The 14,508-nt window shown below is 44.4% G+C and overlaps 2 protein-coding genes across 4 annotated transcripts in view; one reads left to right on the top strand and one right to left on the bottom strand.

Moving 5' to 3' along the window:
* The window catches only part of LOC135391713 (uncharacterized), a 139,058-nt gene extending 125,613 nt beyond the window's left edge, over positions 1 to 13,445 (top strand). Inside the window, exons 30-31 of the mRNA XM_064622112.1 lie at positions 4,316 to 4,445; positions 13,280 to 13,445. Coding sequence (XP_064478182.1) covers positions 4,316 to 4,420 — 105 coding nt within the window. The 3' untranslated portion in view covers positions 4,421 to 4,445; positions 13,280 to 13,445. The remainder of the gene's footprint in view (positions 1 to 4,315; positions 4,446 to 13,279) is intronic.
* Positions 12,004 to 14,508, bottom strand: part of LOC135391714 (protein chibby homolog 1-like) — a 30,096-nt gene continuing 27,591 nt past the window's right edge. For all 3 annotated transcript variants that reach the window (XM_064622115.1, XM_064622114.1, XM_064622113.1), the window contains 3 exons: positions 13,249 to 13,485; positions 12,196 to 12,311; positions 12,004 to 12,127 (listed from right to left, as the gene is read on the bottom strand). In XM_064622115.1, the coding sequence (XP_064478185.1) occupies positions 12,086 to 12,127; positions 12,196 to 12,311; positions 13,249 to 13,438 (348 nt within the window). In that variant the 5' untranslated portion in view covers positions 13,439 to 13,485 and the 3' untranslated portion in view covers positions 12,004 to 12,085. The remainder of the gene's footprint in view (positions 12,128 to 12,195; positions 12,312 to 13,248; positions 13,486 to 14,508) is intronic.

The following is a 14,508-nucleotide window of genomic DNA, read 5'->3' as shown; positions in this document are numbered from 1 at the left end:
GAAACACACCTTACACTTTAGGCTCCTTCACCCAGCAATATAATAATTAGAGATTATAATTCTTTTTAGAAGAGTTTCCCATATTCTTTTTAGAATAGTTTTTAATCTTTTTAATTTTTAAAAGATACAGGGATTGTAAACCATGTTTTAAACTGATGTTTTAACATTTGTCCAACGCATTTATTAAACAACATATTCATTTTTAACTGGTTGCACCCAAACCAATCTTCTGATGTATTATTTCCTTTGTTGTCGATGCACCATAAAAATTGAAATAATCACCATCAATGCAGGTTACTTCACAGCTGCCTCGACATACTCAAGAAATGGGTGCAGAACCTGCGTAATGCCCACAAACTTTGACTACCACAGCACCTCCAGAAAGTAAAGGCATATGTGTCACATGGGATTTTTAAAGGCATTCACAGTATATGATACCTTCGTAACATGAAAAACGGTTAGGAGCAACTAATATTTATTCGAACAAGAACTTTCGTGCAAGAGACTGCACTTCTTCAGGTTACACAACTACTTTTGAACTCTTTTGAACCCCAATTCTCCGAATGTCTCATTTACCCGTACACCTTCTCTTTCTTGATTCTTATGTGACGGTTGCTCACGTGATGCATTGTATTACTGTCTGGTTGTTTTGTGTTTACTTAGTTCTGGAAACCTGTTTTATTGTATCTGTTTACTTGGTATATATACTCGTGTCGCACTTAGTTGTGTAACCTGAAGAAGTGCAGTCTCTTGCACGAAAGTTCTTGTTCGAATAAATATTAGTTGCTCCTAACCGTTTTTCATGTTACGTGTGTGATTCCCTCTTCGTGGGCTCCTTGACATTGTTTCATTTTTCCCCTTTTCGACGTATATATAATACCTTGTATGGACTGTTGTAGATCTAAGCAGCCTCTACAGTACACTCTCAGAAATTAAAACTTGTCAGGGAACTCTGATAATTGTTTCAGTTAATAGGCATGCACATATACGCTATAAGAAGAAAATTATTTATTGAGAATGCACTTGTCTGGCTACTCATGTTGTTTACATCTACTGTTGATCACATTCATTTATCACATATTATATTCTTATATATTATTATATTATCACATATTCGATCACACTAAATTTAAAATTTAGCATATACAGTCAAACTCCTTTATAGCGAACACCTTTTTAACGAAAATACAACTACTGCAATTTTTTTTTTTTTTTTTGTGGTCCCGCTGGAGCCTATAGGTCCAATAATGGACATTCTTTTTAACGAAAATACCTTTACTGCGATTTTTTTTTTTTGCTGTCCCTGAGTTTCGTTGTAAAGGAGCTTGACTGTATGAGAAAATATCAGGAGGGAAGTTGCTATTCATTGCTCATTCCAACCTAAAATTGAGTGCTACAAATTTAGAGAGCGTACCTGACCATTGTCATTCCTAAAATATATATTGCCATTGTAGCAAGGTCACAAAACAATAAATGTAGTCTTTTGCGACCTCCCTGCACGTTCACTGTATCCTGAAACGCATAAGTGCAAGAAATAAATCTTGAACTTGAATAAACTTGATGTTGTATAAACATGACATAAAATGTTGAATAATATAATGAATGATATAAAATATTGAATAAACTTGAACTCGTATAATCTCTTTACTCATCATCAGTGATCTTCATTACAAAAGCATATCGTGTTAGACTTTTTTTGTTTGCGTTTCACAGACTGTGTACACGAGGGCCAAAATGAGAAAATCACAAATGTTTCAAGCTCCAAATAGTCCTGTTGCAATTTGAAGACCATACGTGGAGCTGCATTTTTTGGAACATGCTCCACATAACAAGCATGACAAAGTCAGCACTGGATAGCAGGACCCCGTCCCCACGCAGCTTTTCTCAAGCTGCAGTTGTATTCAACAAAAGCATGTGAGTGCTGGAGAAGGACATTCAGTTTGGCACAACCGCGCCTGCGAATAATCAGAACAAATAAAGGAAGAAGCAAACAAACATAGAAGGGCTGTACTTCAAAAAGAGATAAGTCCTGTGTCTCAAGGAGGTGTTACCACTTTCTAAGTAACTTAAATGATTAAGCTTACATCACAACCTGATTAACTGTCCTAACGAGTGTGATCTGTGATTTGAAGTAATTATTTGGGCTGCTTCAGTGTGTCCATATTTGCGAGGCAAAGCACCGCTGTCATTTACTAAAAGACTCTTTCTAAGGCGATGCTTGATATAAATCATACTAAACGCATACACGGCTAAAACAACGGCTGTGATTCTACAGAACGATCTCTTTCTGCCATGCGAGTATAACTTTTCCCGGACCGTTCTTTATGGAACAATTTTTGTCCAAAATGCAGTACGGGATATTATATACATGGTTGTTGTTAACCTCTAGTCGTTTCTTATTGAAATATTGGCTGGGAAACGTACTGTAGTACAATCCCCAGCGCTGCACTGCAGTGACGGTCTAGTTTCGGAATGCAAAACATAACGTAATTAAGAATCGAACGGCAGGACACCTGTGAAACACTGTTAGGATACATCAGTATACTGGCACCTTACAAAATTGTGTGATGACAAACAACGATCAATGTTAGCAGCGCAATAAATACTCACAATCTCTGTTGCCTCCCATTGTTTTCTATGGGCACACACAGCACTTTAGGGCCCACCAACATGGCGGCCCGAAGGCACGCCTCTCCCCCACGAGCCCCTCTCCCATGCGCGATCCAGCCTTTATACATAGAGATCAGTGGCTGTGCCTTTGTGTCAATTTTTGAAGATCTGCTGAGCCTCCACAAGTTTCGATGACGCGGGGAGCGGGTGACGTAATTATAAGCCAACAAATGATGTCATGTTCTGGAGAGGGCACTCGTCTCCAAGCAAGGACGCCGGCAACCGGGGAGGTTGACGTGGTGGAGGGGTCACGTGACGCTGATCGACAGAGGGGAAAATGGGAGAGATGCCTTCTCCCTCCTTAGTGTTTTCTCGAAGGTCGGAGAGGGCGGATGATATATCACGTGGGGCTCCGCTAACGGAGTGCAAAAAGTGAGCCAACCGGAAGACGCGAAGGGCAACAACGTTGTCAGATGAGAGCCGGGCGCTCCGTAGGAGCCAACATGACGTCACAGTTCTCAAAAATAAAAATTAATTTTCTCTAGCTTTCGCGTCACGTAGAGGCAAAATATTTTGCAGGAATGTAAAGTGAGACAAGAAGATTTCAGTAACATAACTTTGGTGGGATTCTGAAGACACGAGATTTAGTCCGCAGTACCACTTTAACGAAAAAAGGAACCAGGGACCTCTTAGGGCTTCCGATCTTAGAGGCTGCGTATTGCACGCCAACGGAACGGACTTATAGGAACCGCGTTTCTACGAACCTGGATTTCTCGCGAATTTTTGTGAATATCTGAGCGAGAGGGAATAACGAATGAGGGAGGAGAGCTGACCATTTACTAATTGATTGCGATTCTTGATTATTTGATAACCGGTTGTAAGCGACTGCCATTAGGTTACTTTTTATCTCTTTTAATTATCAACATAAATTGTATCCTAGTTTTAATACTGCTGCAAGAAAAGAAAGGAAAATCTCGTGTCAGTGCCCTCTTGAATTCTGGCAAATTTTACGAAATATACGACTCGGTATGTAATGCTCGCGACACGGTTGCCTGAAATCGACGATCAGTGGATCCGAAGCTCGCGCTTCCTTGGTTGCCCTCCGGAATGCTGTGTCAATATTGTATATTGTCACGGATGAAAAACAGACGAGCGAGACGGCGAATAATCGGCGAACACTTTATTCAGCTGCTTAGCTGGTTAACACCAGAGCGATAGCTCTTAGACAGAACTAAGGTAAAAGAATAAAGCTCCGACTGGGAGCTCACAAGCTTTTATGTACAGCGGCGAACATTGTAGAAAGCGCGCGTCGGTGGAGAGAAGGAAATACCGAAGCTTCTCCAAGGTCGTCGGCCCGTGCTAGAGATTCATGTGAGCCAAGGAGCGGATGCTTCCAGAAGGATCGCTTGCCATGTAGCGCGACGTGTCACGGGCCCCAGCCGGTCGTTCGAAGCCTCGTTGCCTGTTGTTGTTGTTGCGTGTGGTCGCCCCAAGGACGATACGTGGCAATATAAAAGTAGACCACAAGCTGCACATGTTTGTCATTCGAAACGAATGGTCTTGCAACACCTGGAGATTTAGGGTGGGATAAACAGCGGGACGCTAATTTCAGACAACCGTGTCACGAGCAGTATACATCGTCGACACCAAATGTATGCGCGTATTTTTTCGTAATACTCCCTTCGTAATTGGTTCTGTCTTTCAGCTGTTGGGTACGGCGTACAACGCTAAATTGTCGGATGATCACCGAGGAATACTTCGAAAATTCATATCTGACACGGCAGTCGAAAACCAAGTTGCTTTCTCCTAAATCATCACTTTCGTCGACACTAGCGGTAAGTGGAACTGACACATTGTGGGGTATTTCAATCTAATTTACCTGTCGGATTAGAGACCTCCCAATAACCACCACTGAATTTGGTGATGTTGCCACGTATAGTAGTAGCTTTGGAGTATGAAGAAAAAATAGCAAACACAGAGTGAGTCTTGCTTTTGCTCTCTTTTTACTCTCTTCTGCTAGGCTTTATTCTGCCGCGGCTTACGCGTTGTTCTTCCGAGGCTCGATTTGCTCCTCATTTATACGCTACAAAACCCAAGTTACTCTTTCAAGCGTAGCTGAGAAGCCACACCGATAGAACTTTTTCTCTGGCAGGGTCTGTGCGCCTCACTCAACGCACTTCGCACGCAAAGTCCCACCTCCCGCATCCCACTATTTTTTATGCTACTGAGTTTTAAAAATCTCCCATTTTCGCGGTCCCGCCGACCGTGGCGCCAAGCGGTGCCGAGCAGCTCCATGAAATAGGCGGGAAGTGACGCCTTTGACCGGTTGCTCTATGACTCTACGTCATAGCGCTTCCGCTCATTTCCGCTTCCGTTCCGAGCACTTCGCCGCGCCGCGTCCCAGCGTTCGCCGCGTCCCTGTAGGGAAACTACGCACTTACGTTGCGCACTCGGTACTAAGTCATACCGAGATCGGGCGAGGAGGAGGCGAGCCAAGAGTGAAAGGATCTCCTCATATTCAAAGTGCCATAACTCCGTAACGCGGGAGGGCAGCGTGGAGGGGTTTCGACGGAAATGTCTGGCACCGATAAATCTACATTTCAACCATGATTTCGTGTAATATTCGGGATTTGATTTACAACCCCAAAGAGTGAGGACATAGACATAACTTCACCAGTCCTGAGTAGTTTGGGACTATAACATCTCCATTTGTTTTCCCCAATCATTCAATCTGCTCTCTATATGCAGTTTTCTTATGTGTGTTTATTATTCTTTTGAGCCCTTTCCTGACTGGTTGTTCCAAGATACATTTTTCTAGCCTGGGACTTAGAAAATTTGTTCCATCTCTGCAATGCATTTCACAGAACTTACATATTCTGGATAGCAACGGATGGAGTTGTTTCGGTGTTAAGTGGCGAATTTCCCCATTCATTATCATTAACTTATTTGTTGTTGTTGTTGTTTCGGTGGGAGGCATAATCTCTCTCCCAACGTAATTTCTCAAAGCCAATTTTTGTACGACAACATTTACCTTGTTCCTCTTTATGAATTACACTCATAATAGTTTTTGCCACACACTACGGTACTTTGCATTCGTCTCATGCATTAAGCTCATCCTTTTAAGCGAGCTTAAAAATTTATCAAGCAAATGAAGCATTTTTTTCCTCGTGAATTGAGAAGTACCTTTATTTATTACTTTAGTGCAGTGGTTCCCAAACTGTGTGTGTGTGAGTGGTGACAGGTTCAGCGGGGGATCGCAAAGCAGCTCGGGAACTTGGAAAAGGGACAGCAACAGTTTCCGCTGAATACACGCTCTTGAGTACTAAAACTATGAGGATCCTTCTTCCGCTTGCCACGACCAGAGGTCGGTACTTGTGTCCCCTGTTCACTCATGCTACTCGTCTCAAGCTCAGCTCCTTGTTTGCTCATTCATGCTCAACTCATTCGTCACATTGAGCATGCTGATGAGTGTAAATTTTGTCAAGTGTGTCGCGTTACTCTGTGCAGCAGCTGTAAGCGCTTTGACCCAGGGAAGAGTAACGGTAATGGTAACGGAACAACAATAAGTAACTGAAGGAGAAGTGATGATGACATGGGATGTTTCCCCGTGGTAGGCATAGGACCTTACCCCGCTTCAAAGTATTCAGCGTCTATATGGTGAAGGTCATCATATATCCCTGCAGTGGATTCCCGGTCACTTCGGTTTAACAGGCAATGAGGAGGCTGACGGAGTAGCCCACGAGTCCCCGACAGCCGTGCCCATTGTGCTGTCGAGGGGTGACAGGAGGACCGTACCAAATGCGTGGTTTCAACCTCTGGCTCTGCAGCATTGGCACCGGGACATCACAGATCAATCTCTTATGTATTTGGTAGACCCAAATTTGTCTTTTTCTTTCCCTGCCCGTTTATTACGCCATTTTACCTCCCTCCTGCGTAGACTCCGCCTCAATGTGGCTTTCACCCCACAATTCAAATGCATGACCAGATGTTGTGAGACAAGCCTCTGCTTCATCTGCGGTGTCGTGGCGAACACTCAGCACATTCTTATGGAACGTGCACTCTACGACCCGCAAAGGCGGATACTGTGTGATGAGCTTGCACGTATCAGCAAGAGACCGCTCAACTTAGCTGCACTCATTGGCCCCTATGAAAATCCTGTGCTCAGGGCCGGCATCTGTATGGGGGGGGGGGGGGGGGGCTAACGCCCCCTCCCCCCAGACGTCCGTCGAGGGGGCGCAAAAATGACGGCCGGATGGTTGGGAGTTCACGGTGTTTGGCGTCCCACAAACCGATGACAGTGGATCATAAAATGCACGCTGTTCTAAACCAACGTGCGTATGTGGCACATGAAGTAAAAATTTTCGTTCTCGGTCCACATGACAGCCTATAGTTTGTAGTTTTCGCCTGCATACCCTTCTCAGAATGTTTTGCTATTGCATGCCACTCGCGCCGCGATCATCGCTATTGTTCGCAACCAGAAGGGCAGAAGGCGTCTCGGCGGCGCCTGGACGATTGCACTCTTCACTTTGGCACTGCACAACAACAAATTCGCGTCTGCCTGTCACTGTCAAGTGCTGCTGCTCCTACTACTGTACGCTGGCGTTCCTCCCTCCTGCAATAGTTTTTGCGTGCTAAAAGCTCCATGTATGCCCTATGGTACGCCTTTCATTCATTCCGTTGTGCCGTGTTTCGTTTCGGGGCGTCATCTGCTTAGGGATCACCCACGGAACGTACGGCCAAAGAAGTTCCGTGGTACGAGCTGGGAGGGGAGGGGGCGTAAATCTCGGATTGTGCCACCTCAGGACCAAAAAGTAGACGCCGGTCCTGAGTGTGCTCCATCGTCGGGTTCTTCACCTGTTCATAGACTTCCTGTCGTCCACTAGGTTGCTCCAGACGCTTTAATTTGTTATCGTGTTTTCATCCTTCCTTCATCATCTTCATATAATGTTCCACGTGCAATGGGGTAGGATACCGCACCGCCACAGTGAAACACCCCATCTCATCGTCAGCATCTATTGTTGTTCAAAGAGAGATGAATTAATGGTGAGCGCGAAGCGAAGACAGGCAAGAGTTCTGTTTAGAGCTCTTCGAGGAATGGTGACGGAAACAGAAACGGTATACTTGTGTGTGCAGTTCTATACGCGACGTTTCTATCCTACTTCAATAGGATAGGATTCAATAGGATAGGATTCAATAGGAAATTTCAATAGGATTGGCCTCTAATTCACGAAAATTAATACATCGCGAATAAAAATACGTTTACAGTATTACCGAATTTGGAAATGATTACGATAACAGAAATGGAAACGCATACTACGTCCTCAATTCCCGAAAGCAGAAACGAAAATGATCATCCGGTATTGAATAGACCTCTCCCTTATCGTAAACAAATGACGTCACAGTGTTCGACAGCGCCACCAATTTGGTAGACTTGAACTATACGGTCGAAGCTAGGGGCGAACAAGGTCGCGCACGAAAGCCACGGTCTTGAGGGGATTACGATGGTCCCTGAAAGGGACGCGACCTTCAGTCCTACTTTTCTTTCAATAGGAGACAGCGAACAAGTGCCCATTCGTGGAACCCAGCCCTCCCGTTCCGATTTGTTTCGGTTTCAGTCTGTCTACCAACGTCATGATGACGTTTCTCGGGTAGAGGTCCATTCGGGTAATGGCTATATTCCTGCTCCCGCGATGTCAGTGACTTTTCATTTTATTTTTGCATTTTGGTGACTCCATTCCCCTGTAATACTTGCCATGAACACTACGCGAGAGAATGGAGAACGCAATATTGGATCTTGAGGGTACATCCGTTGCTTGCTCGTCCTATAGACCTACTCATGACGGCAACACATGCGACTTACGCAACAGACTCCACGACATAGCACGGGAAGGCAAACCTACGATTTCTTTTCGCTTTTCATTATTTTTTCTTTCACCGTGGCTATAGCAGCAGTATTGTTTACTGCTGAGCGCGTCCTCCTATGTATGCGACATTGGATGGAGGTCCGGTCACGTCCGTCTTGAGTTGCTGGACTCAGAGTTTGAGCACGACACTCTATGTGAAGGCATAAAGACATATTTCTCTCGATTTTTCTTTTTTTAATCCTGCAAGATACTGCGCATTCCATCGATGACAAATTACTTGTGTAATGTGTACGCGGTGCATGGCACCGAAGCAGTACTTAGCCAAAACCAGCCAGTACTTAGCCAAATTGAAAGGCTGGTGTCAGAAACGGAGAGCGGAAACGAAAATATTGCAGTAATGAAAATGGAAACGGTAACAGAACTACGTCCGTTATACTCTTCCCTGGCCATGGGACTGCCCTTAGTCCATGGTGTTATGCTATCATTGTAACTGTTCAGGATATCGAGAAGGTCTCAATGGACTATTACGACGTTTAGGTTTAGAGTGGGGAGGGATTCGCTTAGTATATAGTTCTCATCTGGGTGATCTACATAGCGCCCGCGGTACACTCTTAGAAAAAGGGGTGGAGCAGTTACACCTTTTAGGAGGCAATAGTTGTCTCATATATGTTGTGCCTAAAATGTTGCAAAGTTATATCCGCTACCTCACTCTCAAAACAGAACTTCACCGCACGATATCCGCCAACCGTTGCCACGAATGATAGGGTTATCGCTCCTGATTCGGTGAGCGAAGGAGGCGTACGCCTTTTTGTAGCAATTTGGATATATAGTAATTTACTTTACCACCCTTTTACACCCTTTATCAGACGCAATGTTGGCTTAGGTGGTAACTATAGACGTTACCACCTTTTCACACCCTTTTTTCTTAGAGAGTAGTTCGAGACTTTCATTACCGCTCACTACAGCTCTCCGTTTCCTCTCTCATGTTCGACTCATTCGCCACATTGAGCATGAGTGAGTATGAATGAGCATGCTCATGGGTGAGTTTTGCCGAGGTATATGGCCACGACATACTTAGGCCCATTTCACACACCATCATTTCTCGTCCGTTTGCTTCAAAAATAGAACCGAAGGGCAATCGAGCTCCGGCGGTTCCAATGGGTCTGGATTAGCTCCGTTAAAGACACGGACGAGCAAAACGTTAGTGTTTTAGACCGGCCTTACGCGAACTTGGTTCACTGCAGTGGCGTCGAAGCAAAGTACAGGTCGTAGCTCAACATCGAGCCGGAAGTGAGAGGTGCTGTGTTCAAACTCCGCTCTCGTTTTGACAGACTGTGTTCTAACAAACAAGCTCAATTTACGGTCATTAGGAGCAGTCACCCACGCTGCCCATGCGCTCTTTCTTTTTTTTTTTCTTTTTTGTTCGATGGTTTCTATCCCATTTGATTCGGAAGCACTGCTTTGGTGAATGGGAGATGCGGCAAATAATCCGAATAACTTGACGTATAGTCTATGACCATTATAGACTGTTCCACTCAAAATTACGGGGTTTTTCGCAAGATTTCCACAAAAATCAGCTAAATGTAGACGCTAAAGGTCGTGGCTTGATTGCCTCACTTTGCGATATACGCCTTAGATTGTCCTTGCTATATTTTATTAAGGCAGCATCGCACACGTGGTAAAACAGTTCAAATGTCTACTCGCAACCAAATGTGAAAAAAAAAAAAAAATTGCGATTGTATCAGTGTTCCCGAAGTGACGAGTTTTTGCTCTAATTTTTTACGTGCTTTTCAGATTTGCCAACTTTTCAATTCACAACATTCTCGAAAATTAGAAGCGCGCGAGCAACAAGGATTTCTTATCAGTACGCGGAGCCTTTCCCAGTGCATACAACTTCCAATCCAGTTCACGCGCTTCCAACGCAAGAGCAGTGTACTCTCGAGCCATGCAGGCTGGTTGTTTATTTTCGCGGCAGTAAATGTTATGAGTCTCAGTAACCAGAATCGCCTACGATGCCGCACTTAACGAGGCTTCCTGGCCCCGTGTTTATCGACAACTGCTGCGTAAAGAAGCCCCTTTTTGGATTGCACGGAAGAGGAAATGCCTCTGGCTACACTAGAGAACGATTAACACGTTTTTCATAACTCAGGGCTTTATGTAGGGCAGCTTTCTTTCGTTGTTGTTATTACATAAAGCATATATAGCTAGTATAGTGTGCTTCGACGTTGTGCTATGACTGAACCTTTATCGTAAGTTTTGCGAAACACCCAGACACGTTAGATCCGTTGCTATCGGCTAAAACACCTCATCTGTCACTTTCCCAGTCAGTCTTTCCCAGTCAGTCCCAGTCTTTCATTGTCAGCCTTTCTTTGCGCATTTTTCTCAGGAAACCTCCACACTACGCCGACTAGAAAAATGTGCGTACAACATCAGTATGAGACAAGACGATCTTCAAAGTGAGAGAACAATTCAACTGATGTACTCAAATTAAATTTCGTGTTTGTGTGGAAATTCGTGATATGTTATAGTGAGGTATAGTCAGAAGTAGAGTACACGTTGCACGTGTACACAGCACGTACAGCGTGCTGTATTTTGCGTTCCCAGGGATATCCGTGCTGGACGTTATAGGTATATTGTGTGTTCAACCGCGCTGGATATCTCAGGGATATCCATCGGACGTACGAACCAGATCACGGACGTCAATACATTATTCGTACATCAGGAGGATATTCCGCGCTGTTGGAGACGCTTCGACAATTTGTCTCAGCGCGGGTGAGAGGGTAAGGTTTGCAGAAATCACGTGACCAAGTGCCTGTCCACTCACAAGGCAGCAATAAGGGCGTATTCGTAGGCTGGCATGGGCCCACAGAAGAGGCCACGTGCGCCTCAACCTTGAAATACACAGAAGTCATTTTTAACACCCTGTTTTCTTTGTATAAAACTGCTAAGCAGGCCAATAAAATGGACCATAAGAGTTAATTAGCCCCATAAAGTCTTAATTATCGCAGAAATTGTAAAAGAACGCCGCAAAAAGCGACCGTGCGCAACGGCGGTGGAGAGCAGTACCAGCCAGTGATCTGCCTGAGACCTCGCGCTGACGCTACAGGGGGTACGCCCGCTCATTGGTCCAGAGAAATGTTGTCTGCTACTCGGCTGTTCATGGTTCTGAAAAAGCATTGCTCCTGGCTCGGTCATGATTCGGCCGCTCCTTCTATCCCCGATTCTCCGGGGGAACTGGCAAAACTGGCTTACGGCGGCAAAGGGTCAGGTGCTGATCCCCACTGAGCAGCGAACCAGAACGAGTTGTCCTTGTAACGTCATCGGTGACGTGACATCATACCTTCTCCTCGTTATACCCGGAGTGGCGAGTTAAGGGTGAACGCGCGGAGCCATGTTTATGTGAAGTTTTTTTTCTTCTTTTTCTGGGAAACAAATTGCACACATCAAAACCTTTCGCGCTATTCGGTAAAATGACGCACCACTTTCAGTGAAACTGGGGAGCTAAGCGGACAGCTGGCCTACTTGCACATCGTGTAGGAATGGAACGTTTAGAATCCAGTGTCCCTCTGCGAACACATTTACGAAAACACATAGGTGGGATGACAATTTTTTCATCTGGTCATTTTCATCTGTCGCAGTTCCGCCGTGGCAACCTGCGATTAAAGCGTGAATACGGAGGGAAATATATTAGTAATTGGAAAGCAACTCCATTATTTATTACCATGTCGAGCAAGACCTCCACTTTGAGCCTGAGCCGATTATTCTCCTCTTGCAATACTTTATTTTCTTCCGTGAGCTGCTCCAATTCTTGGCTGTGCGTTTCCGCGCCTTCGTGTGCTGAAGTAACAAGGTGAGCAAGATGTAGGTGAACAAGTGCGCAGAACCGCGTAGAGTGGTACATTGTGTGCTCTGCTTTTCGAATGTCTTTAAATACCATAGCCACACGGCAAACTTAACGCATTAAACGGAATGGCATTTACTTCCACTACTTACTTCCTTCCAACCAACCATCATCTCGCATGACATCGTTCCCTCCACTAATTTGATGGAAAGAGGAGGCGTACGCCTTTTCTTTCTTTCTTTTTTTTTTTTTTGTGACAGTTATGACAATCATCGTAAATATCACAGAGGTATAGATTACTTAGACACTTTGAGAGATGACACTCATTTTGACACTCAGGTGACGAATTACCCCATTAATCATCGTCAGTGTATTTGTTGTTGTTGTTGTTGTTGTTGTTGTTGAAGATTCATCTTTATTAAAATGTCTCGCATCAGATGTGGTTCGTTTGCGGTATTACGAGAACAAATAGTGTATCAATAATGTTCTGTGTGATAACGTTCACACGGTGTTCCTTTCCTCCTTTTATTTGTGTTTTTGTGGAATAGTCAAGCGCATACAGCCTCGTGATAAGCCCGCAAACAAAACAAAAAGCGATGCGCGTATATCCTATATGTGCTGCAGAAACTGTTCACAGGTGCGACACAGGCGACGTTCAACTGTAGGCTCGGATTGCATGGTACGGGTTGCCCTGTCGTTTCACACGCGTTCCGTGACATGAGTCAACTAAATGCCAAGCAACGTCGTACTATATCCGATGCAGAAGACAGCTGTGTGAAAGCAGACGACATCGGGAGTGCATGGGCGACGAAAGCAGACGAAAGCAGACGACAGTTTCAGAGCAGACGACTTTCAGCTTTCAGCAGAGACGAATTTCAGAAAACTCGCCGTTGCTACGCAAATTAAACAAGAACAAAATGTTTTTGATCTTACCACTTATCCATTCGCCGTCTTTAAATTGCAGACGGTGGGAGCCCAGTTGCAACTCAACAGGCCCACATTGGAGCCCAAATTCCGTCTGCAGTTGAGGAGGACCAAGTTTTCTTCGGAAGTTGGACACTGCAGTCTTCCTCCTTTTCGGGAGTTTCTTCAGTGTAAACTTCGTTGTATTAAACAGAGGCATATTTGTTTGCCACCTATTCCGTGTGTTTCAGGGTTTCCTTCGATTGCCTGGAACCAGTCAATTCGTGCCAGTCAATTGTTAACAAGCAACGATATGTGTCAGTACTTATAGTCTGAGAGCACTGGGTAAGAAGTCTTGTCTCGCATGCGTGGTTTCCCTCGCGAAATATTGGAGAACAGCCCAACTGAACCGCTACCACGTGCATATTCTGCAGTCTGCACAGTGATACATGCCCCGATCCAATGCGAGCTTTCTTAATTGTGCAACGTGTATTTTGTTAATTTGGTGAAGATGTTCTAAATATGTTGAAATACGTGCAGTTAAATCTATTAAAATTCCCACTTGACTTAGGCAGTATTTACAGTTCAATAAAACAAACATAAGTGTAACTGAGACTTAGGCCAAAATCTCAGGTCGGTATCCACCGAAATTTCGAAGACTGTCCGTTCTTCTCTAGGCACTGTCCTCATCATTATCATTGTATTTAGAGGACGAGGACTTAGTAAGAACTTAAATTACTCAGACAAAAATTATATACAACAGAAAGGATAAACATCACGAAACGTCACAGATAAGAAAGATAAAAAGTTCGCAAAAAGCCCTGAAACTTTAACGACAGTCGAAATTTACTCGAAACGTTGTTTGACCGAAACCACAAAGACAATTATTGGTCGAGGCGTTTAACTATGTATCTACGTTGTTGACTCGTTTCTGGCACTTTGTTCCGCTGTTTTCTCTTCTGCTGCCTTCGGGGTTGTGCAAAACACGCGACTAAAGTCCGCGATTGTTTGTTAACGGGGCTGACCTCGTATTCTGGCTGCCGACGTTGAAAGTGCGGAAACAGATCCTCCCTGCAGCACGTGTATATACACACGCTGTTTTTGAGCATAATATATTATTGGCAGCTGAAATGCAGCGCCGAAAATAGCTCTGTTTGAAGCCGTCGTAAAAAATGCTAAACAAAAATATATTTCTTTCTTTGTTTTAGTGGAAGCTTCCTCGCGTCCTAGATAATGTATAAATGTGTAACCATGTCGAGACCAGAGAAGAGAAGAAGAAAGAAACTTCGG

Source organism: Ornithodoros turicata, chromosome 4 (assembly GCF_037126465.1).
Source record: "Ornithodoros turicata isolate Travis chromosome 4, ASM3712646v1, whole genome shotgun sequence".
Lineage (NCBI taxonomy): Eukaryota > Metazoa > Arthropoda > Arachnida > Ixodida > Argasidae > Ornithodoros > Ornithodoros turicata.
Note: the sequence above shows the minus strand (reverse complement) of the source record. Positions and strands in the feature narration are given on the sequence as shown.